Source organism: Corvus hawaiiensis, chromosome 1 (genome assembly GCF_020740725.1).
Source record: "Corvus hawaiiensis isolate bCorHaw1 chromosome 1, bCorHaw1.pri.cur, whole genome shotgun sequence".
Classification (NCBI taxonomy): domain Eukaryota; kingdom Metazoa; phylum Chordata; class Aves; order Passeriformes; family Corvidae; genus Corvus; species Corvus hawaiiensis.
The window spans coordinates 97,680,077-97,701,676 of NC_063213.1; the positions used below are offsets into that span (position 1 = coordinate 97,680,077).

The 21,600-nt window shown below is 65.6% G+C and overlaps 1 protein-coding gene across 2 annotated transcripts; it reads left to right on the top strand.

Moving 5' to 3' along the window:
* Positions 1-7,984: 7,984 nt before the first annotated feature.
* On the top strand, positions 7,985-20,530 carry NGFR (nerve growth factor receptor). Of its 2 annotated transcripts, XM_048319831.1 has the most exons (6): positions 7,985-8,104; positions 11,437-11,578; positions 14,746-15,105; positions 16,590-16,833; positions 17,164-17,324; positions 17,938-20,530. In XM_048319831.1, the coding sequence occupies exons 1-6, from the start codon at positions 8,051-8,053 to the stop codon at positions 18,237-18,239; spliced, it is 1,263 nt and encodes a 420-aa protein (XP_048175788.1). In that variant the 5' UTR covers positions 7,985-8,050; the 3' UTR covers positions 18,240-20,530. The 2 variants fall into 2 exon arrangements, with proteins under 2 accessions (XP_048175788.1, XP_048175779.1); XM_048319822.1 differs by lacking the exon at positions 7,985-8,104 and having other exon boundaries at positions 11,338-11,578.
* Positions 20,531-21,600: the final 1,070 nt, after the last annotated feature.

Below are 21,600 nucleotides of genomic sequence, written 5' to 3' on the forward strand. Positions count from 1 at the left end.
CCCGGGGTAAAGTTTGTGTCACCCAAAAGCTCCTCCGGGAACATCCTCAAAGCCACGCGGACAAAGGCACGGCCCTGACCCCGCTCCCTGAGGGATTTGTCCCGGACCAGGCACGGGCAGCCCCCAAGGGGGACCCTCCTCCCATTCCTAAGCCCCCTCAACCCTCCCAGCCCGTCAGGTGCGGGGCTCAGCCTCCTCAAAACCACCCGTGGCTTTCCCAAGGGTTTTCCTGCAGCCAAGGGCAACTTTTGGCTGGAAAATCCTTTTCGAGCCCTGGAAAATCCTGGCTCAGGGGTGCGGGGGAAGCTGGGAGCGCGCACAGCCCCCAGGCGGGGATGGAGCTGCCGCTTCCCGGACTCGGATTCCGGCAGGAATTGTCCCCGGCAGGTCCCTGTCCCCCTCCGCTGGCTGGAAGGAGCCCGGAGCAGCTGCAATCCTTCCGAGAAGCGGCTCAGGCTCTGCCCGGGGCAGCGCTGCAGCTCGCAGGGCACAGGCCCAGCACCCAGAGCCTCCCCGGGGAGCGGGACACCCCCAAATCCGGGCTGATCCCCCTGGATGACCCCGTCCAGCCCCTTCCTGGACCCCTCCCTGCATTCCCGGCAGCCGAGGGCGATCCAACCCCCCAGGAGCACCCCTGGATTGCGCAGCGGGGTCGGGATGCGCCCCGAGGGTCTCGGCATGGATTGGAGCCTCCAGCAGCCGGGACCGGGGAAATTCCGGTTCCGAGAAAGCCCCGACTTCCAGGAAGGCTCCGCGTTCCTCCCGAGCATCCCCGCGCAGGAAACCCGCGAGGGACGAATGCCCAAAAGGGTGAATGAGGCTGCCTGGACAGGGAAGCGCTCCCGATCTGGGTCAGCCGGTCAGGGGAGGGCTGAGCCGGCCGGAGCGCGCCCAGCACCGGGAGAGGGACCCGCGGTGCCACCGCGGCGGCTCCGGAGCAGGCTGCAGATGGGCAGGGAAGGAGGCAGCCAGCGCTGCTGCTCGGGGCCATAAATTACCCTCAAGGTTTCCTAATGGGACCCTGATTTATCTCCTGCCTCTGTCTGGACTAATTGAGTTCATTCCGCTCGGTGATTCATGCCGTGGAAATGGGTTCCAGGGAAAATGGGACCTCAAGCAGCTTCAGCAAATCCCGGCCTCCATCGGCCTGGGAGCCGTAATGCTTTTAGAACCGGGGGATTCGCGAGGGCAGCGGCCCCCGGCCCATCCGTCACTGCCAGGGCGCGGCTCGGGTTTCAGCCGGGGCTGCCAGGAGGGTCCGGAGGGCGAAATCGGGGCTGGACTGACCCCTTGACCCTGCCTGGGGTGGTCCTGGGGCTCAACAGCCCCCGGAAGGTGGCCCAGGGTCTGTCCCTGCACATCCCGGGATGGGGAGGGACGGGGGAGAAGGAAAAGCCCCTGGAAAAGTGCAGGAGGCGAAACGGGGCCTTGGATGGATTCCTCTCAGGTGGGAGCGGGGATGAGCATCCCATACCTCAGCCAAAATCCCGAAGCTCCTCCGTGTCCCGGGAGTGGCCTTTGCCCCTCCTCCTCCTCCTCCTCCTCCTCCTCCTCCTCCTCTTGTCCATCCTGGCCGCTCGGAGGGCATTCCCCATGCCCGGCTGGACCGATTCCAGCAGAAATCCATCCCAAATCCCGACCCAGGGCAGGGGGGCAGCAGCGGCCGCCCGGCCCCGCCCAGCCCAGCCCAGCCCAGCCCAGCCCAGCCCAGCCCGGCCCCGCCCAGCCCAGCCCAGCCCAGCCCGGCCCAGCCCGGCCCAGCCCGGCTCAGCCCGGCCCAGCCCAGCCCGGCCCCGCCCAGCCCAGCCCGGCCCAGCCCGGCCCAGCCCAGCCCGGCCCGGCTCAGCCCGGCCCAGCCCAGCCCGGCCCAGCCCGGCCCGGCCCAGCCCGGCCCAGCCCAGCCCGGCCCAGCCCAGCCCGGCCCCGCCCAGCCCAGCCCGGCCCAGCCCGGCCCAGCCCGGCCCAGCCCAGCCCGGCCCGGCTCAGCCCGGCCCAGCCCAGCCCGGCCCAGCCCGGCCCGGCCCAGCCCGGCCCAGCCCAGCCCGGCCCAGCCCGGCCCGGCCCCACCGGGGTTGTTGTGCTGCTCTCGCTGCTGGCGACAGCCGCGGCCGGTAATGGTTTTATTGGTTTTATTGGTTTTATTGGTTTTATTGGTTTTATTGGTTTTATTGGTTTTATTGGTTTGTTTGCTCTCCGCTCGTGTCCCCGGGGAGTCGGAGGGCTCGGCCCGGCCCGGGCATCCCCTCCCGGCTGCTCCGGCCGGCCCGGATGGGGCTGGGGCTGCTGGAGAGCTCGGAGAGAACCTGCGGGGGGGTTGTGGAGAGTTTAAAGCCTCCTGTGCCTGCGTTTCCACATCCCAGGGGGCTGGGACAGCATCCTGTGGGGCTGGGAGAGGATCCCGTGGGGCTGGGAGAGCCCCCAGGCCAGCGCGGGCCCTCTCCAGGTCACCGAACCCTCTGAGCACACCCGGAGGGGTCGGAGGGATCCATCTCCCCACAAATCCAGAGCTGGGATCCCTCCTTAAATCCTCCCCGGCCCCGCCACACCCGCGAGCGATTCCAGGAGATTCTCCCCCGCTCCAGGCCCTGCCTCTCCCGCCTGGATCCGCCGCTCCCCCCCACAGCATTCCCGTGTCGCTGCCATGTCCTGGCCCTCATTAAATCCCTCCTAAAAGCCGGGATAAAATTGCTTTTACCCAATTTCCTCCTCGCTGTTCGCTGGCTCGGAGAATTCCAGCGGGGCCGAGGCAGCGCTGCTCATCCCAATCCGATTATCCCTGATCCAATCGATCCTCGGCTGCGCGGCCCTTGTGAAACTCTCACCTGATTCCCGAAGCGCCGGGCGCTCCCACCCTCGGCTCTTCCCCGCGAGAATTCCCGAAAAAACCCCACCAAAGCTGCCCCATCCCACCGGGAAACTGTAAAATAAAATAAAATAAAATAAAATAAAATAAATCACGGTATAATGCAGGTGATGGAAGTGGAGGGGCCGGGAAGGTGCTGGAGGGGTGGGGCTGTGGGAACTGCGCCCATGGATCCCTATGGATGCTGTAGGGACACGCCCATGGATCCCTATGGATGCCGCAGGGACACTGGGCTGCACACACTGGAAACCAGCTGGAAAATATCCCACAGTGGGATTAGAGGGGTGTTTTAGGGCCCTTCCAGTGGAAATATTCCGTTTTATTCTATTTATTTCTATTCTATTTATCTCTATTCTATTCTATTCTATTCTATTCCTATCTTATTTATATTTATCTCTATTTTATCTCTATTTATCTCTATTTTACCCCCATGTCATTTCCATTCCTTTCCATTCATCTCCATCCCATTCTACCTTTATCTCCTTCTGCTTCGGCCGAGCGCTGAGTCAATTCAAATAAAATCCCCACCCCCAAACGAAAAACAAACACAGTGAAAAGCGCAGCCCGGAGCCAAGGAAAATAAAAAATCTCCTCTGGCCCAGCTCATCCGCACTGACACCGCGGCGGCTCTGACATCCATTTCCTCCCGACAGCAGAATCCTCGATCCATCAGCGACAAACCCGGGATCAATCGGTTCCCAAAAGCTGGGCCGGGGAGAAGGAGCCCGGGATGGATCGATGCTCGCATTGGAGCAGGAAATTATCGATAACGCTGCTGCTGCCGCTGCCGCTGCCGGGCGTGTCCCTGTCCTTTATTCCTGCCCGTCCTTCATTCCCTGCGCCGCTCGCTGGGATTTTCTCCCGGGGATTGTTTGGAGTTGGACGAGCCCTGGTTTCTCTCTGGGGTTTTGTTTTCCCAGCCCGGCTCGGCTCTCCCGGAGATTCCCGCGGGCCGGCCTTATAAGGAGCCGAGGATCGGTGCCCCGAATCCCCCCTGCTGCGGCAGGGCCATGGATCACACTGGGAAGACACGGAAAGAAAGGGGAAAGGGAAGGGATGGAGGGAGGCAGCGGCAGGAATTGCAGGCCTGGAAATCTGGGAGCGTAATCCAAAGCAGCTCGGGACACTCTGGGAGTGATGGGAATCGGGTTTGGGGGACTTTGGGGAATGCCGGATCCCTCCTGCCCCGGAGCTTTTGGGATCGTTTGGAGTCTTGGGGTCACATCCAACACCGGGGGTGTCACCCCAGCCGGAATCTGCGCTCGGGAGCCCCCGGACAGCCCAGGGGAGCCCAACCCCGGTGTCCCCCCGTCCCCCGTGTCCCCGAGCCTTGCAGTCCATCCCAACGGGAATTCACCTTCCCTGCTCCACCTGCAGCTGCACCCCCACCGCCCCACCCCCACAGGAATAACTGGGCCCCATTTCCATGGAATAACAGCCCCACCCCAACGGGAAAAACTCCCCTCAGAGCCGATTTTCCAGCTCACTCCCCATTTTCCCCAGGCTGCATCCAAGGCACAGATGGGATGAGCAAGGCTGGATTAAGGGAAAAGTGGGAGGTGTCCTGGACAGTTCCTCCCCTGCTGCCCAAATCCAGGGAAGAGTTTTCCCCTGAATGGAAAAAGCGCTCCGAGGGAACCGCTCCGTGTTCCCAACGCTCCAGGCAGGAAGGGTGTCCCACAGTCCTGGAATTGTGGTTCCAAATGGAGCCGTAATTCCCGGCCCTCCGTCACAGGGAACAAATGGGTTTGGAGCTGGCAGAGCTCCAGATGGGAGCAGGGAACGGGCCCGGGCACCTCAGCATGAGAGCCGAGCTTGGCCTCCATCCCTGAAGGCTTTTAAGGGCCTGAATCCCATCGATTTCCAGGAAAACCGGAGCATCCAGGTGGGAGCGCTTCCCTTCCTGCTCCCTAGACACGGGCTGGGCTCTGGCCGAGTGGCCCAAGGTGCGAATCTCTCACCTGAACTGCTCTGGGGAGTTCAAATAATCTTTCCCCCTTTTTTCCTTTGGAAAACATGGCATTTTTAAAAGGCGCCTTTTTGCCGCAAGTTCCCCTCCACCCCTGGAGACGGGAACGCTCCGATGGCTCCCAGCAAGGCAACACCGGGTCAGAGCCTGATTCCACCCGAATTTTCCTCCCTTTCCCCCCCAGAAGGGATTTTCCCTCACGCCCAGGCCCCCTCTCCCCTTCCCCCGGAGCATTCCCTGCCCCGTTCCCTGCCCCAGACCCGCTCCGGCCCCGGCCCCTTTCCCTCCCCGCGGGTTTTTCCTCGCTGTTCCTGCTCTCAGCTCCCGGCGCTCGCTTCCCGAGGAGCGTCATTAATTCAGCCTCATTTCTACCTCGCCATCGCCGCGGGATTGGCTCCGTCGGGAAGGGAATTTCACCTCGGCTTTGGAGTAAAAGCCACAAAAACTTCGCGGGCGGGGGCTGGCCCCGAGTGTTTAAGCCGGGCTCTTCCTGGGGGCTCTGGGGGGCTTCCTGGGAGAGGGGAAAACATCCCCTGGATCCCTCTGGGAGGTGGAGAATCTGGAAGCGCCTGAAGGGAGATAACGAGGGGGTGAAATCGCTCGGAGGACGGCAGGGACTGCGTGCGATGTTTCACCCAGCTCTAATTGGCCTTTTGCTAATTAATCCTGCCCTTTCTGGCGCTCTCCCTCCAGCAGGGAAACCCCTTCCTGCGTGATCCCTGCAGCCTGAGGGGAGTTCGGGAAATTCGTGGAAAAAAAAATCATGGAAGCTTCTTTTTGTCATTGAAAACGTGGCCAAGCCCTCCCTGAGCTGCTCTCGCACCACAAACCCAGCCCTGGCACCGCCCCACCCCTGAGAGCGGATTTTGGGGTCCCCCCGATGGCCACGAGGCTTTTTGGGGCCCTGGTCAGCCCCACTGCAGAGCCAGTGGCAGGTGGGCGAATGTTGGGGTGGCCTCAGGGGTTGCAACACTCAGAGAGTTCCATTTCCCACCATTCCCCCCCCAAAAACACCCCCAGAGCCTTCGGGTTTAATTCGAGGAGGTGACACCAGACCTTCCAGAGGCTCTTTGTCACCTCAAGGAGCCGGGAAAGGGCCGCAACCTCTTTTGGGGACAGGAAAAGTGCCGCGCGTGTGACTTGGTGAAGAATTCCGTGAGTCCCTTCCCCAGAGGAGCCGCGGGATGGGAGCGGGAATTTTCACTTCCCCTCGCCCGGCGCAGATGGAGCCCAGCTGGGCGGGATGGGCTTTTCCAGGGCTGGGTTTATCCCGGGATGATTCCCAGACTGGCACCGGGCCGCGATGGTGGCAGGGATGGGGCTCGGGGGCCACGGGGCAGGAGCTCGGTGTGCCCAGCGAGGGGGGAGGAGGAGGAGGAGAAGGAGGAGGAGGAGGAGGAGAAGGAGGAGAAGAAGGAGAAGGAGAAGGAGAAGGAGAAGGAGAAGGAGAAGGAGAAGGAGAAGGAGAAGGAGAAGGAGAAGGAGGAGGAGAAGGAGAAGGAGAAGGAGAAGGAGGAGGGGAAGGAGAAGGAGGAGGAGGAGGGGAAGGAGAGGGAGGAGGGGGAGGAGGGATTTATCCAAGGGCCCAAGGAAAACATCTGGATTTGCCACTTGCTGCGGCAAATTAATTGCGGGATCCCGCGGCGGCTCCCCCGCTGTGCCAGCCTCGCCACGAGCCTGCCCCCATTCCCGCTCCCGGGAATGTCCTCAGGGCCGTTGTCCCTTGTCCCCTGCAGCCGGAGGAAATCCGGTCACCCCATCCCGTCCCTCTGGGGCTGCGGTGTCGTCGGTGATCCCGTAAAAACCCCTTAAAGCGCCGGGATTGTCTCTGCCCTCGCTGCCCGTCCCGCCGCGGGCGGGCATCCCGAGCTCCGGGCGGGCATCCCGAGCCCCGGGCACAGCCCACCCCGTCCCCACCTGGCCCCGGCGTGGCTCTTTTGGCTGGGAAAGGCTTCTCCATGTGTCTCCCAGATGTTCCGCCCGTGACGGAGAACAAACGGCAGCTCCGGCTCGGGTTTAATCCCGTGGAAAAGCTGCGAGCGAGGGAATTCCGTGAAGCCCTTCCCGGGATGAGCCGGGCGGCAGCAGCCGGCCCCGAGCACCTCGCAGAGCCCAGAACTGGCTTTTCCAGAGGAAATCCAGCGGAACGGCGCTTTCCCGCCGGGACCCGCGGGGATTTGGGGAGCTCAGGGGCTCCCGTGGCTGCAGGGGTGGGAACCGCTGGGTTTGGGAACCCCAAAAGCACCTGCAGGGGCCGGAGCGGGGAGGAAACACCTGGAGCTGGACGCGCACGAGGCCAAATCCGCTGTGCCGAGGCCACCGTGGCCACAGGAGCCACCCCGGGGCAGTGGCAGCGTGCCCGGGCCATTCCCAGTGCCACCAGTGACCCCCCCCTCATTGTTCCGGTGACCCCACAGAGCCGTGCCCGGGGCTGACGCAGCGCTGCGGGATGAGGGACGAGCCCTGGCATTTCCAGCTGCCATTCCTGTGGGATCCGGGAGGGCAGGAGGCCGGGCAGAGTCACCCTGCGAGCATCAGGACAAAGGAGGGCGGCACGCGGGGACCTTTTCAGGGACCACGGGACACGGGATATTTTGCTGCGGAGAGCTGAATGACAAGGATTTAATTCAGTCCCCGCCGCGCGTTCCCCTCTGAGGGCCTCTCGGTGTCACCCGGACCGCGGGGACAACTCTGGGGGTGTCCCCAGTCTGTGGGTGCTGCCCCTTGTCCCCTGCAGCCGGAGCAAGTCCGGTCACCCCATCCCATCCCGCGGGGCTGCGGTGGTGTCGGTGACCCCAAGGCGGGGACAGACGGACGGGGACAGACGGACGGAGGCGGGAGGGGATGGGGAGGGGGCTGGAAGGACGGACAGAGAGCACGGGAGGAAAAACGATGGATGGAGGGCGAGAAGAACCGAGGGGTCGAGGAGCCCCGGCCGGACACGGAGCGAGCGCACCCCAAAAGCGCTTCGTGGGCGGGCGGCGGGGCCGGGGGGGCCCGGGGGGCCCGGGCTTTGTGTGGCGGCGGCGGAGGAGGGTGCGGGCTCGGCCGCTCGTGATGCTCCGGGGGCGGGGAGGAGGAGGAGGAGGAGGAGGAGGAGGAGGAGGAGGGACTTGCAGCCTTTTCTGGCCGCCGCCGCGGCGGAGGGCGGCAGAGCGACGGCAGCCCGGCCGCGCTCCGGCTCCCGGGGCTGTCACCGGCCCCGCTCCCCCCGCGCCATGGCCGGGCTCCTGCCGCCGCCGCCGCTGCTGCTGCTGCTCCTGCTGCCGGCGGTGAGTGCGGGGAGCAGCGTCCGGGGGGAGCAGCGCCCCGGGGGGAGCCCCGAGAGCCCCGGCGGGCAGGGGGATGCAGCGTCCCGGGGACACCGGGAGTCGCGTCCCGGGGACGGCGCGGAGCGTCCCCGGAGGCACCGGGGGATGGAGAGTCCCCGAGGCACCGGGCGGGGGTGGGATGGAGGGTCCCGGAGGCATCACACGGGGGTGTTTGGAGGGTCCCGGGGGTCCCGGGCTGCTGGCAAGGAGGGTCCCGGGGGTCCCGGGATGGGAGGAGGGCTCAGGGGACAGCACAGGCAGGAGCGGGGTCCCCGTCGTGCCGGGCTGGGGGGTCCCGGAGGCACCGGGGGGGCCCCGGCGGAGCCGGGCAGAGCTCTTTGGGGTGCAGAGGGAGGTGGGGCGGGGGTCCCACAGCCCCTCCGGTCCCGCTGCCCCGAGCTCTGCCAGTGCAAAGGGTGGCAGAGCCTCAGTCCGAGGGGAGGGGGGAAGAAGCCCCCCCCCGCACCCCCAGTGCCTTCATCACCTGCCCCCCACCCACCCCCCAAAGCTCTCCCAGACTCTCCCTGCTCCAAACTCTCCCCGAGCCAAGGCTGAGACCCTTTTCCTGCCGGCAGAGCCCTCGGCGTGTGGCCCAGACAAAAAAACTTCAGGGCACGGGGAGGGGGGGCCGGCAGAGGGGGGGGGTGCCCGGAGTGGGGCGGCCGGGGGGGTCCAACCCCGCAGCTGGGGCAGGATTTGGCGGGGGTCCCAGGGGGGTCGTCAGGCAGCCGGACACCCCTCGGGCAGGATATTAAATAAAGGTGGAGTTCAGCGGCCCCGTGCAGGGGCTGAGGAGCGGAGCGGGGTTGGCACCGCCGTTCCAGGGGGCTCCTTTCCCCCGCATCCCCGCGGGACCAGGACGGACAAAGCTCCCCAGGGATGCTGTGACAGCGGGCGGGTGGCAGGAGGGACCGGAGCTGTCCCGGTCAGATGGATCCCAGCGATTTCCCCCCAGGGCATCGCCCACTCCCCCCCCGCCCTGGGCTGTGATGTCCCCAAATCGCCACTTCCCCGGGTCGAGGCCACCTCGGGGAGCTGGTTCTGCCCCCCAGGATTGCACCTGCGGGGCTGGGAGTGTCCCCGGGGGTCCCCGGGGAAGGGAGACCCCAGATGTGCCCCCCCAGCTGTGTCCGCACCCCGGGACTCCCCAAACCCCGGGACCCCCCAAGCCCGCCGCGCTCGCTGCTCGGTACCTGCGCTGCTCGGCCCGGAGCCCTCCCGCTGCCCGGGGCTGGGCGGACCCGCAGCGCTCGGACGCGGCTCCCCGAGCTGCCCAAACTTCGGGAATGGCTGGGAGCCGGGATTTGGCCTCTCCCAGCCGCGGGGCTCGGCCAAGAGAGGCAGAGCGCGTCCGCCAGGCCCGGGGGCAGCTCGGATCTCGCTGCCGGGCTCGTCTCCAGCCGGAGCATCCCCTCCCCTCCCCGCGCCCCTGCCGGGCTGTTTCCAGCACCAGGGCTCCCAAATCCCGCCCGGAGCGGCTCTGTCCTCACTCGGCAGCGCCTGCTCGGGCTCCAACCCCCCCGACACGGCTCCAAAAGCAATTAAGAGCTTCCAGAGGTGTCGCCTGCGCCCTCCGCCCGCGCCCTGGGCCAGCTGTCAGAATGCTTTATGGCGTTAATACCCGCGGCTTTGTCGCCGGGAGCCGCGCTAATAACGCGCACATTTCCGCGGCCTAACGCGGACCAGGTGCCCCTTCCCGGCCTGTTCGTCCCGAGGGGGGCTCAGCGCGCCCAGAACCCGAAGGAAACCCCCGGAACAAGAGGGAGGGGTCGAGGCACCTGGAGCTGGGAATTGCATTTTCCGCAGCGTTTGAGGAGCGTGGGCGGTGGGACCCGGCGGGGGGGGGGGGGGGGGGGGTGGCACCGGCCCCGGGGGAGGGGACAGGTGGCCGGAGAGGGGATCCGGGTGGCGCGGCCAGGCCAGTCCCACGCGGAGCTGCTCGCAGCTGCCCACGGCGTGCGGGAGCCGGGAGCTCTGGGATCACGGGGAGCTCTGGGATCACGGGGAGCTCTGGGATCGTGGGGTGCTCTGGGATCACGGGGAGCTCTGGGTGCTGCCGTGGCCAGCCCAGTCACTATTCCTAGCCAGCCCCGCTCCCGGCCGCTGGAAGCGCATCCCTGGGGAGCTGCGAGCGGCCAAACCCTGCCCCAATGGGGCAGCGGGATGAGCTCGGCCAGGCTGGCTCCAAAACCCCAAATGTGCCCCCCACGAGAGGCCACCGCCTCAGCCCAAACCCCTTCCCAGGTGACATTTGGGGGTGCTGGGAGGCTTCCCGATATTCCAGTCCCTCCTGTCCGCCCGGAGCGGGCTGGAAGGGGCTGGAAAAGGGCTGGAAAATGGAAAAAGGAGCTGGAAAAGGGCTGGAAGAAGGGGCTGCCAGGCCGGGCTGGCGGAGCCGCGCCGGGGAGGGGGAGCGGCCGCCTCCCAGCGCACGGTAATTGGAGCACTTTGTCATTCAGCTGCCTGGAATTGGCGCTCCATTGTCTCGGCCCCGCCGGATGCGGCGCGCAGGGAGCTCCGAGCGCCGCTCCGAGCGCGGGGACGCGGCCAAGGCGCTGACGAGGCCGCCAGATGCTCCCCCAGAGCCACTCCCCCCCCCAAAAAATCAGCCGTGGGTGGGTGGCAAAGGGATGGTCCGGCCCCGGGGCTGCGAGAAGAGGGAGCAGGAGGAGGCCTGGAAGGACTGGAAGCTCCAGGAGAGGCTTCCACACCCCGGGGTGGTGGCCAGGAGGGGTTTTGGGGAGCAGCTGCCGATGCGATTTCAGCCGATTTTCACCCGTGGGGTGTTTGTGGCTGCCAGGTGTGGGGACAGGTTGTTCGAGCAGGGACACCCGGTGCCACCAGACAGGGTGTCCAAAGCTCCCGGGGCTCCCTCAGCTCTTCGTTTCCATCTGGTTCTGGTCCCCAGGCGGTTTTGGGGGGCAGAGCTGCCACCCCGGCTCTCCAAACCCTCCCCCGAGGCAGGAACGTCTCCTGTGCCATTCCCCAGGCTGGGAAGGGCTGAGCCCTCCGAGATGGCTCAGTGCCCTCACAGGAGGTGGCTCAGGCGAGGGACAAGGACAAACAGAGGCCACCTCACCCCAAACCCCCCCCCGGGGGCTCTCCTGGCTCCCTCCAGCTGCAGAACTCAGCAGGATCTTTCCTGATGAGTGAATTTTGCCTGGAACAGTGCTTTTTTCCCCCCAAAATCTGTATTTTGCGTGAGTAGGATGTCCTCAGAGCAGGCCCTTCCCTGGGTGTCACATCATCCTCCGGCGACAGGAGTGACCTCCCGGCTCTGCTCTCTCCGCCAGGGACCCGCCTGGGGCTCCAAGGACAACTGTTTCTCCAAGCTGTTCACGGCCAGCGGGGAGTGCTGCCGGGCCTGCAACCTGGGCGAGGGCGTGGTGCAGCCCTGCGGGGTCAACCAGACCGTCTGCGAGCCCTGCCTGGACAGTGAGTACCCCCCGGGGCTGCCACGGGGTCAGCGGGACCAGAGACAGGGGCTGGAGTCTCCCCAAGCATCTCCTTGTTCCCTCCTGGAAGCGTCACAGCATTCCCAGCTCACGCCTGTGCTGAGTCAGGCGGGGTTGGGGCTGGATTCTGGGGAAAGGGTTAATGAAAGTGGGATATTCTTCCCCCAAAATGGGGCTTGGGGCGCGGGGAGTGGCACAGCCCCAGAGCTGGGGCTGGACAGCGCTCTCAGGCACAGGGTGGGATTTGGGATGGGCCCTGTGCAGAGCAGGAGTGGATGATCCTTGCGGGTCGGGATATTCCCGGATTCCCCGAGCCGTGCACCGGCACCCGCGTTCCTCCAAAGATTCCCCCCGTCAATCCCTCCTCTCCCTGGGCTGGGATCTCTGATCCCGGACACGGTTCCAGCCCCATTCCCGCTGTCTCTCCACCTGCTGGCCCAGCATCCACCTCCGTAAAATCCCCCTTCCCACCCCGACTGACCCCAGATCCATCCCCAGGGATGCCTCCCCGTGAACCACCTTAATTATTTTACTTTTAAACCTCGAAAAGGCCACAAAACAGCAGCAAAACTGAGACGGGAGGGGCAGACCTCGGGAGGGAGGGGACGGCGCTCTCCAGGCCGGCTCCAGGCACGATTCCCGAGTCCAGCGCTCCATAAATGTCGGTGGGAGCCGCGAGCCGAGCGCGGCGGGAGCGCGGGCAGAGGAACCGGGCAGGGATCGCCGCTCAGACAATGCCGGGGCGGCAGCAGCGCTCTGCCCTCCCCAGGCACCGCCGGGAACCCTCCGGAGCGGGATCTGTCGGGAAAAGCGGTGCCAGCCCAGCCCGGGTGGCTCTGGGGAGGCGATGGGAGAGGGGGAAGGGCCGGAGCGGGGCTGGCGGGGAGAAGAGGAGGCAGAGGAGGCCGGAGGAGCGGAGCAGGGACAGAGCAGAGCCAGGGCAGCGCTAAAAATACCTCGGCGTCCTGCGGGATCGATGGACGGCGCTGCCTCCCTGCGCCCAGCCGGGAAACGGATCCCAGCCAGGGGCTGGATCCCACTGAGGGATGGATCCCACCAAAGGAAAATCCTCAGCTCTTCCCTGAGAGGGATTTTGGAGTGGGGAGGGAAGGAAACCTGCAAACACCACGGCCGTCCCTTGCTGGGATGGGCAGAGGATCCCGGTGGCTGTGGATCCCCCTGGATCCCGCTGGATCCCGCTGGATCCCGCTGCCGCGGGCTGGGCAGGTGGAGGCAGCCCCGCTGCTGGCAGAGCCTCCAGACTGAGCCCCAGGAATGCGGGCACGGCCCAGGGCTGGGATCCCCACCTGCACCCCGGGCTGCCTCCTCCGAGCACTCCCTTGGACACGTTCCCGATCTGCCGGCGGAATTGTTTTGGAAAAAACCTGCTGCAACCAAAGCCTGGCCCCTGCCAAAGCCCGGGGGGGCCGCAAGAGACCATCCCAAATGGGGGGGGGGGTTGTTCTAATTTCCTATTTTTGCCCCATTCCGGCCCCCCCAATCCCCGATTGCTGCCTCATGATTTATTTATCCCTCGCAGCCTCCCGCGCTGCCGGGGGAGGGAGGGATGAGGGAGGGATGAGGGAGGGGGGCCCTGTTTGAATCTCGGCTGTAATCGCTCAGCTCAGATACCTTCGGCTGCCACTGCAAATGTGCCCACTCAGCCGAAAGCCTTTCCTGGCCACTTCCCCGCTCTAATGGGGCCCATCAATAATTCAGGATAATGCGAGGGATGAGCCCAGGTTAATGGGAGCCGCGTGTGCCGCCCCGGGGCTGCTCCGGCGCTGCTCGCCTGGCCGGGCACAGGACAGCGGCTGCTCGGCCACCCCGGGTAGCCCAGGGCCGGCAGCACCAGGGACAGGGTGCCCAGAGAAGCCGTGGCTGTCCCACCCCCGGGAGTGTCCAAGGATGGGGTTTGGAGCAGCCTGGGATAGTGGGAGGTGTCCCTGCCCAGGGCACTGGCTGGGATTTAAGGTCACTCACGACACAAATCATTCCATGATTTTATGATTTCCCAGTTCTCCGGTGTCCTGCAGATCCAGGGAAGGCCTCAGGAGAGGTGCAGGGGGAGGGGAGATGCTGAGGATGGGAAAAATCAGCTGCCGAGGCTGGGATGAGACTTCCATCCCTCCCATCCCACCCATCCCAGGGGTTTGGGATGCTTCACTCCCCTCTGGAGCAGCCCAAAATTCACATCCCAAGGAGCTCTGCCCCGATCCTGTCCCCGGCTCAGCGTCCCCAGGGAAGCTGGGAGCTGCTGGGAGTGGGAATTGTCCTTCCCACACCATCCCTGGCATTGATCGGGGTCAGCTCGAGGCCGCCTCGTTCTCCGAGGAGCGGGGATTGAGGTGGGATCCCCAGCCCCTTCTCCATCACTCAGGCTGGAATTTCCCTGGGATGAGGGACGAGGCTCCGGTGGGATCGCTGGCAGCGGCCGGTGCGGGGACAGCAGCTGCGCCCTCCAGGACGGGCTCTGACCCCTCTTCCGGGGCTAAAAATATCCCCAAACTCCTCCGGGAGCGGGCAGAGCGAGGGCCGGGGATTGATTTCCCTGGCAGCGCGTCCTGCAGGATGAAACCGGAGCGCCAGGAGCCCCGGGGTCAGGCAGAGTCAGCAATTAAACGCTGCCGCCTCCTGTCCGCATCACACCCCGAGCCGGGGACACGCGGGCGGGGAGGGGGCGCGGGGCCCCGGGGACCCCCGGGCAGGATGTGGAGGAGAAAGTGATGGGATGCGAGGAGCAGGGATGGCCGCGGGATGCCCACAGGGACCGTCGGGAGGTCAAAAATGGGAATAAAACCAGGAATTAGCGCGGGGACGTGAGCAGAGAGCGCTGGGATGGGCACTGAGGGCAGCACGTCCCGGCTGGAGCCGCGGGGAACTGGGAATTGCGGCGGGAATGGGGAAAGCGTTAATGGGATGAGGAGCCTTGGGGGATGCTCAGAGCTCGGAATTTCTGTGGGAATGGGGAAGGTGTGAATGGGAAGAAGAGCCTGAGGGAGGCCGGGAGGTGCTGGGGGGCCGCAGAGGGAAATGCTGGGAGCAGGAACACGGATTTGATCCCAACCACGTCCCGGCCTGCGCCAGCAGAGCCGAGTGACCGCGGGGACACCACGCCGAGCCCTCCGTGACCCCGCATCCCCACAGGTGTCACCTACTCGGACACGGTGAGCGCCACGGAGCCGTGCAAGCCGTGCACGCAGTGCGTGGGGCTGCAGAGCATGTCCGCGCCCTGCGTCGAGTCGGACGACGCCGTTTGCCGCTGCGCCTACGGATACTTCCAGGACGAATCCAGCGGGAGCTGCCGCGAGTGCCGCGTGTGCGAGGTGGGCTTCGGCCTCATGTTCCCCTGCAAGGACTCGCAGGACACGGTGTGCGAGGAGTGTCCCGAGGGCACCTTCTCCAGCGAGGCCAACTTCGTGGACCCCTGCCTGCCCTGCACCACGTGCGAGGAGAACGAGGTGCTGGTGCGGGAGTGCACGGCCGTGGCGGACGCGGAGTGCCGGGGTAAGAGCCGCGAGGAGAGGGCGCTGAGCTGCCCCGGTGTCGCTGTGTCATTGTCACAGCTCCGCTGCCACCGCAGGGAAGCTCCCGGTGAAGCTGCCCAAGCGTGGCTCAGCCTGGATTTAGGGAGCGGCGCTGGGATCTGGCAGTGCTGGGCGAGAGAAAGGAGCTGAGGTTTCCTCACAGCCCCCATCAGCATCCCAAACCCAGCTCCAGGAGGAAAAAGGGGAGAAATAAGGGCAGAGCTAAAAGCCACGGGTGTGCTGCTCCAGCCGGGAGTGCTGCTCCAGCCGGGAGTGCTGCTCCAGCCGGGAACGCTGCTCCAGCCGGGAACGCTGCTCCAGCCGGGGGTGCCGGCAGCTCCTTGGCAGGGACAGCGGCCATTCCCTGGCAGGGACAGCGGCGTCATTCCCTGCCCCGAGCCCGAGGGGAGAAAAGGGCTTTGTCCCGGCCGCCGCCGAGCCGCGGCCCCGGGGCAGCTCCTCGGAAGGGTCGAGTAAATGGAGCCACAAGTCAAGGACACAGGGCCGGCTTTGTCCGCCGGGAGCGGCTCCCAAAGGGCAGCGGGGCGGGGACACGGCAGGGCAGGATGTCACCCCCCCCCCCCCCCCCCCCCGCGGGGGCTGGCGAGGCGGAATTCCAGCCTGGCACAATTCCAGGTCGGCACCGTGACACCGGGGGCTGGCAGGGGGGTGGCAGGGCGAGGTCCCGGCTCCCGCCGCGATTCCAGGCGCATCCTCACTCCGGGATGGGCTGGGGGATGCGGCCCGGCCTCGGCAGTGGCACCGGGCAGAGGCCTGGAGAGGGCACAGGGAATTCGGGATGGGATGGGATGGGATGGGATGGGATGGGATGCGATGCGATGCGATGGGATGGGATGGGATGGGATGGGATGGGATGCGATGGGATGCGATGGGAAGGGATGGGATGCGATGGGATGGGATGGGATGCGATGCGATGGGATGGGATGCGATGGGGCAGCCACGCGTTTCCCTGGAGCAAGAGCAGACGGATCCGCTCCGTGGGACACGCCCGGGCGCGGCAGGAACGGGGTCACTCCCGGATGAAGCCGGCAGGGGCTGGGAAAGGGGCAAATCCAGGCCCTGGTGCTCCGGGAGCAGCTCCGTGCGGGGTGTGGGGACACCTGGGCTGCCTGAGCCCAGTCCTGGAGCGGGTTTGGGGTGGAGGGGAGGCAGCTGGGGCGGCTTCCCTGGATTTGGGGACCGGCAGCACCAGGAGCTGTGCTGGGAAGAGCTGCAGGACTTGAGCAAAGCCAGTGCTGGGAAAGAGCTGACAAAGCCACGGCCACCTCCAGCCACCCCCGGGGCAGGGGGCAGCTTTGGCTTGTCCTGGGGACAAGCAAGGCCAAGCCTGGGGACAAGGGGACGCGGCAGAGCTGTCACCTCTGCAATCCCACAGCCTTGGGAAGAGATCCCTGCAGGAATCCCTGTCCCGATCCTCATTTTCCTTCCCCTCCATCCTGGCAGGTCTCCACCCTCGCTGGACAACGCACACCCCGTCCCTGGCGGGCTCTGAGAGCCCCGAGCCGGCCACCAGGGAGCCGCCGGGCACCGAGGGGGTGGCCAGCACCGTGGCCGACACCGTCACCACCGTCATGGGCAGCTCGCAGCCCGTGGTGACCCACGGCACCGCCGACAACCTCATCCCCGTCTACTGCTCCATCCTGGCCGCCGTGGTGGTGGGGCTGGTGGCCTACATCGCCTTCAAGAGGTACAGGGACCGTGACAGGGACCGTGACAGGGACCGTGACAGGGCTTTGGGGAGTGGGGAACGGTGGGACCCCCACTCCAGGTGTCCCACAGCCACGGCTGCCACCACCGAGGGCACCGGGCCGGGGGATTTCCAAAATGGTGTGAGGAGTGAGGCAGCTGCGGGGTGAAGAGGGAGGAGGCAGCAGGGTGGGGGACCCGCTGCACCCCTGTCCCTGTCCCTGCCTGTCCTGGAACCAGGACAGAAACCAGAAAATGGGACAGAAACCAGAAAATGGGACAAAACCCTGCCAGCCTCAGGGACGTCACCTCAGTGGCCCCATCCCCACAGGTGGAACAGCTGCAAGCAGAACAAGCAAGGGGCCAACAACCGCCCGGTGAACCAGACACCGTCCCCCGAGGGGGAGAAGCTGCACAGCGACAGCGGCATCTCCGTGGACAGCCAGAGCCTGCACGACCAGCAGCCCCCCGGGCAGGGCACCCAGGGGCCAGGTGGGACCCGCTGGGACAGCCCGGGGTGGGCAGGGGGTGGGCAGGGGCACCCTGGGGCAGGCAGGGACAGTCTGGGATGGACAGGGGCACCCTGGGATGGACAGGGAGGATGGACAGGGACAATCTGGGATGGATGGGGAGGATGGACAGGGACACCTGGGGATGGACAGGGACACCTGGAGATGGACAGGGATGGACCGGGACAATCTGGGATGGACAGGGACACCTAGGGATGGACAGGGGCACCTGGAGGTGGACAGGGAGGATGGACAGGGACACCTGGGGATGGACAGGGGCACCTGGGGTTGGACAGGGACACCTGGGGATGGACAGGGACAATCTGGGATGGACAGGAACACCTGGGGATGGACAGGGGCACCCAGAGGTGGACAGGGAGGATGGACAGGAACACCCTGGGATGGACAGGGACACCCTGGGATGGATGGGGACAATCTGGGATGGATGGGGAGGATGGACAGGGACACCTGGGGATGGACAGGGACACCCTGGGATGGATGGGGAGGATGGACAGGGACACCTTGGGATGGACAGGGACACCTGGGGATGGACAGGGACACCCCGGCAGGGATTTAAGGCCGTTTCCCCCTCACAGCGCCCAAGGCGGACGGGAGCCTGTACGCCGCGCTGCCGGCCAGCAAGCAGGAGGAGGTGGAGAAGCTGCTGGGCAGCTCGGCCGAGGACACGTGGCGGCAGCTGGCCGGGGAGCTGGGCTACAAGGAGGACCTGATCGACTCCTTCACGCGCGAGGAGTCCCCGGCCCGCGCTCTCCTGGCGCACTGGGCCAGCCGCGAGTCGGCCACGCTGGACGCGCTGCTCGCCGCCCTGCGCCGGGTCCAGCGCGGGGACATCGCCGACAGCCTGGCCAGCGAGTCCACGGCCACCTCCCCCGTCTGAAGGGCGGCCCGGGGGGGCCCCGCGGGGTCCTCCCGCCCCCTCTGGGCTCTCCCCTGCCCGGGGCCGGAGGGGAGGGTGGGGAGAGCCCCCGGGCCCCCCCGGCTGCCCGCGCGGAGCTCCCGGTTCCGGTACCGCCCCCTCCCCGCGCTGGCCCCGCCCGGCAGCCCCTGACGGTGCTGGGGGGGCTCAGCCCCACCCTGATCCCAAATCCCGGCTGCTGCCGGAGCGTTCGCAGCGCCGGGAGGCTGCGGGAATGGATGGATGGGTGGATGGATGGGTGGATGGATGGGTGGATGGATGGATGGATGGATGGATGGACAGACGGACAGATGGACACGGGAGTGACCCCCGCGCTCTCAGCCCTCTCCTCTCCCCCCTCCCAGCCCCTTCTCCCTGGGGCTCCTCTTCCTCTTGCCCCAACCCCGCTATTCCCCAAATCCAGCTGCTTTCCCTCAAAAAGCAGAGAAAAGGCGGGGCTGGAGAGCCCCGGAGCTGCTGCCCCGGGATTTGGGGGGGGGGGGGGGGGGGGCTGGGGGAGGGGACCCGGCTTCCTACACTGTGAAATTCGGGGGTGCGGCCCCCCCGCGGCCCCACAGGGATTTGGAGCCGCCGGGACCACCCCGGACTTCGAGGAGCAGATTCTGGGGTGCCACCAGCTCCTGTCCCTGCAGGGGACACCGAGGGGACGGCGAGGGTCCCACGGACACGCCCCGTGGGGGACGCTGAAGGTGGAAAGCGCTGACCAAGTGCCTGCCCCGGCGGGGACATCACCCAAGGGCTCCGCTCCTCCTTCCCCGCCTGTCCCCGATGTCCCCGAGCTGCGCCGACCCCGGCCGAGGCCACCCTGCCACCGTTGCACTGTCCCTGCTGTCCCCACCCCCGCTGAAAGGGCTCCTCCTGCTCCCGCACTGTGAAGGTGGCTCCGAAATGTCCCCGCGGGTCCCTCCCCGCCTTGGGTGACCCCAGCACGTCCCCCTGTCACCGCCGGGGAGGGGACATCGCTCAGCAGAGCTCAACGTGCATTTTTGGGGCATTTCAGCCCCAGCTGCGTGACCTGGAGAGCGGCCCCGGGCTGGGGATGTCCCCTGAGCTGCCACCGGGCTCCCGGGGATGTCCCCTGAGCTGCCACCGGGCCCCCGGGGATGTCCCCGACGCTTTGAGCTCTCCTCGCCCGGAGCATCCCGAGGTTCCCGCGGAGGAGGCGCTGCCGGGCGAGCCGGGCACGGCCCCCGGGCCTGGTGTGGCTCCTCCGGCCCCTCTGGATTCAGCCCAAAATCCCTTCCTGGAGGCAGAAATGGGATTTTTGTCCCCTCCTCGAGGAGAGACTTGTAAATACGAATTGTGGTGTTTGATGTTTCTACGTGTGACCCCCCTGGCGACAGCCCTGTTCCCTCCCCGCCTCCAGGTGAGAATTCCCACCCCAATCCTCTGATCCCACCTCATTTCTGGCCTTAAGGACTCCATGGGGAGGCGAGAAACGTTCACCTCCCCCGAAAATCGCTGCAGCAGCTCGGGAACGCGGCAGGATTTGGATGTTCCCGGGAGAGCTCGGAGCTTCCCAGGGGTTGGAGCGGCACCCGTGGGATTCCAGCACCCAGATCCTACAAAATCTTCTGGGAATTTCCCTCCCTGCTGTGCTCCGGGTGACGGAGAAGCACAGGCTGGGCCCGGATCTCCAGGCTGGGGTATCGGATGGTTCCTGCCTGCAGTGGAGGAGCCAAGATCCCTTGGGAAGAGCCGTCCTTGGTCGGAATCTCTTGGCCATGGAAGGGCTGCAGATCCCAAATCTGAGTCCCGAACTTCTCCTGTTGCTCAAATCCAAGGAAATTTGCCCCAGATCTACAACCCCACTCACAGTGGGCGACTCTGGGTTGGAAACCCCCAGCTCCTGCCAGGCTGAGCCACGCTCTGGGATGGATTTGGGATGGATTTGGGATGAATTCCATCACTGGTCGTCGTCAGGTTGTTCCGTTTTCCCCTTTTTTTTTGGAAAAGCGACTCCAGTACAAACTGAGGGTTCCTGGAATGATGCACCCGGATCCAAACCGAACCGAACTTCCCGGATGAGCCAACCTGGCCGAGCCTCTCCCGCTGGGAGTTCTCTTTTCCTCAGGACAACGCTGCCGTGCTCTCAGGTTTTAACTGCCATGGGAAAGGGATTTCAGCACCCCCGAATCCTGAAAATCGGATTTTCAGGGCCGAGGGAACGGGGACAAACTCAGCACCCAAAGAGGAGCCGGGGGCCGCCCCAAATCCCGCCTGGCTGCAGGGAAGAAATGGAAATAAAATTCCAAAAAAACCCACATAAAAAAAAATCCCAAACCAGGAGGGAAACACCAAAAAATCCCAAAAGCAGGAGGGAAACCCAAGCCAAAGCCAGAGCTCGTTTCGTGTTGTACAAACCCCGTGTGTTCCTCCACTCCCCCTCTGTAACTCCAGGGCCGATTTCTTAGGAAGTAGAAGGATTTTGGGGGGTTTCGGGAGGGTTCGGGGCAGCATGAGCCGGGGGGGATGCACGGGGGAGGCCCGGGGGGGTGGAATTTGTCCGTGTGTATCCTTGGGATGCCAATAAAGAGCATCGCTGTCGCTGCCCCGCTCCCTTCTTCCCGCTCTCCCCCCATCCAAAAAAAAAATGGGGAGGGAAAGAGCTGCTTGATGCCACATCAGCTGCCAGGGGGGCGGCAGGGACAGATCCCTGCTGGAACCGCCCGGAAAAATCCCAAACCCCTCCCCAGCGCCAGGTCTTGGGAAAACACAGCAATCACCGGGAAAAAGGGGGGAAAATTCCGGATTAAACTCCCACGAGGCGCTTTTCACTCAAGCCCCGGGGGGAGCGGGAGGTTCCCTTTGGAGAGGGACAGAGCTAGGAAGGGAATCTGGGAAGGGAAAGTTGGGAAGGGAAAGCTGGGAAGGGAATCTGGGAAGGGAAAGTTGGGAAGGGAAAGTTGGGAAGGGAAAGTTGAGCTTTCCCGGGCTCCGGGAGCGGAGCGGCGGCTCCCGGCTCCAGCTGCAGCTGACGATCCCAAATCTCCCCGATATTCCTTCTGGCTGCCTGCAGGGAAACCTCCCAAGTTTTCCCGCAGGTTCTCCAGCCCTTTATCCCGGATTTTGGGGCGCAGCGCCCGCAGGGATGGGGGCTTTGGAGATGTTCCCGATCCCAGCGCCAGCCCCGGGCGGGACACGGCGGGATCAGCCCCCACGCCAGCCCCGATCCGCCCCCGGGCAACGTCTGGCTCCCAGATGGAGCCGCATTCCCAAATAATGGGAAGCAGTTGGAGCAAAGCGGGAGCGGAGCCGGGCACGGGGCGGGAGCGGGATCAAGGCGGGGGCACGGAGCCCCCAGGGCAGAGGGGCCGCGGCT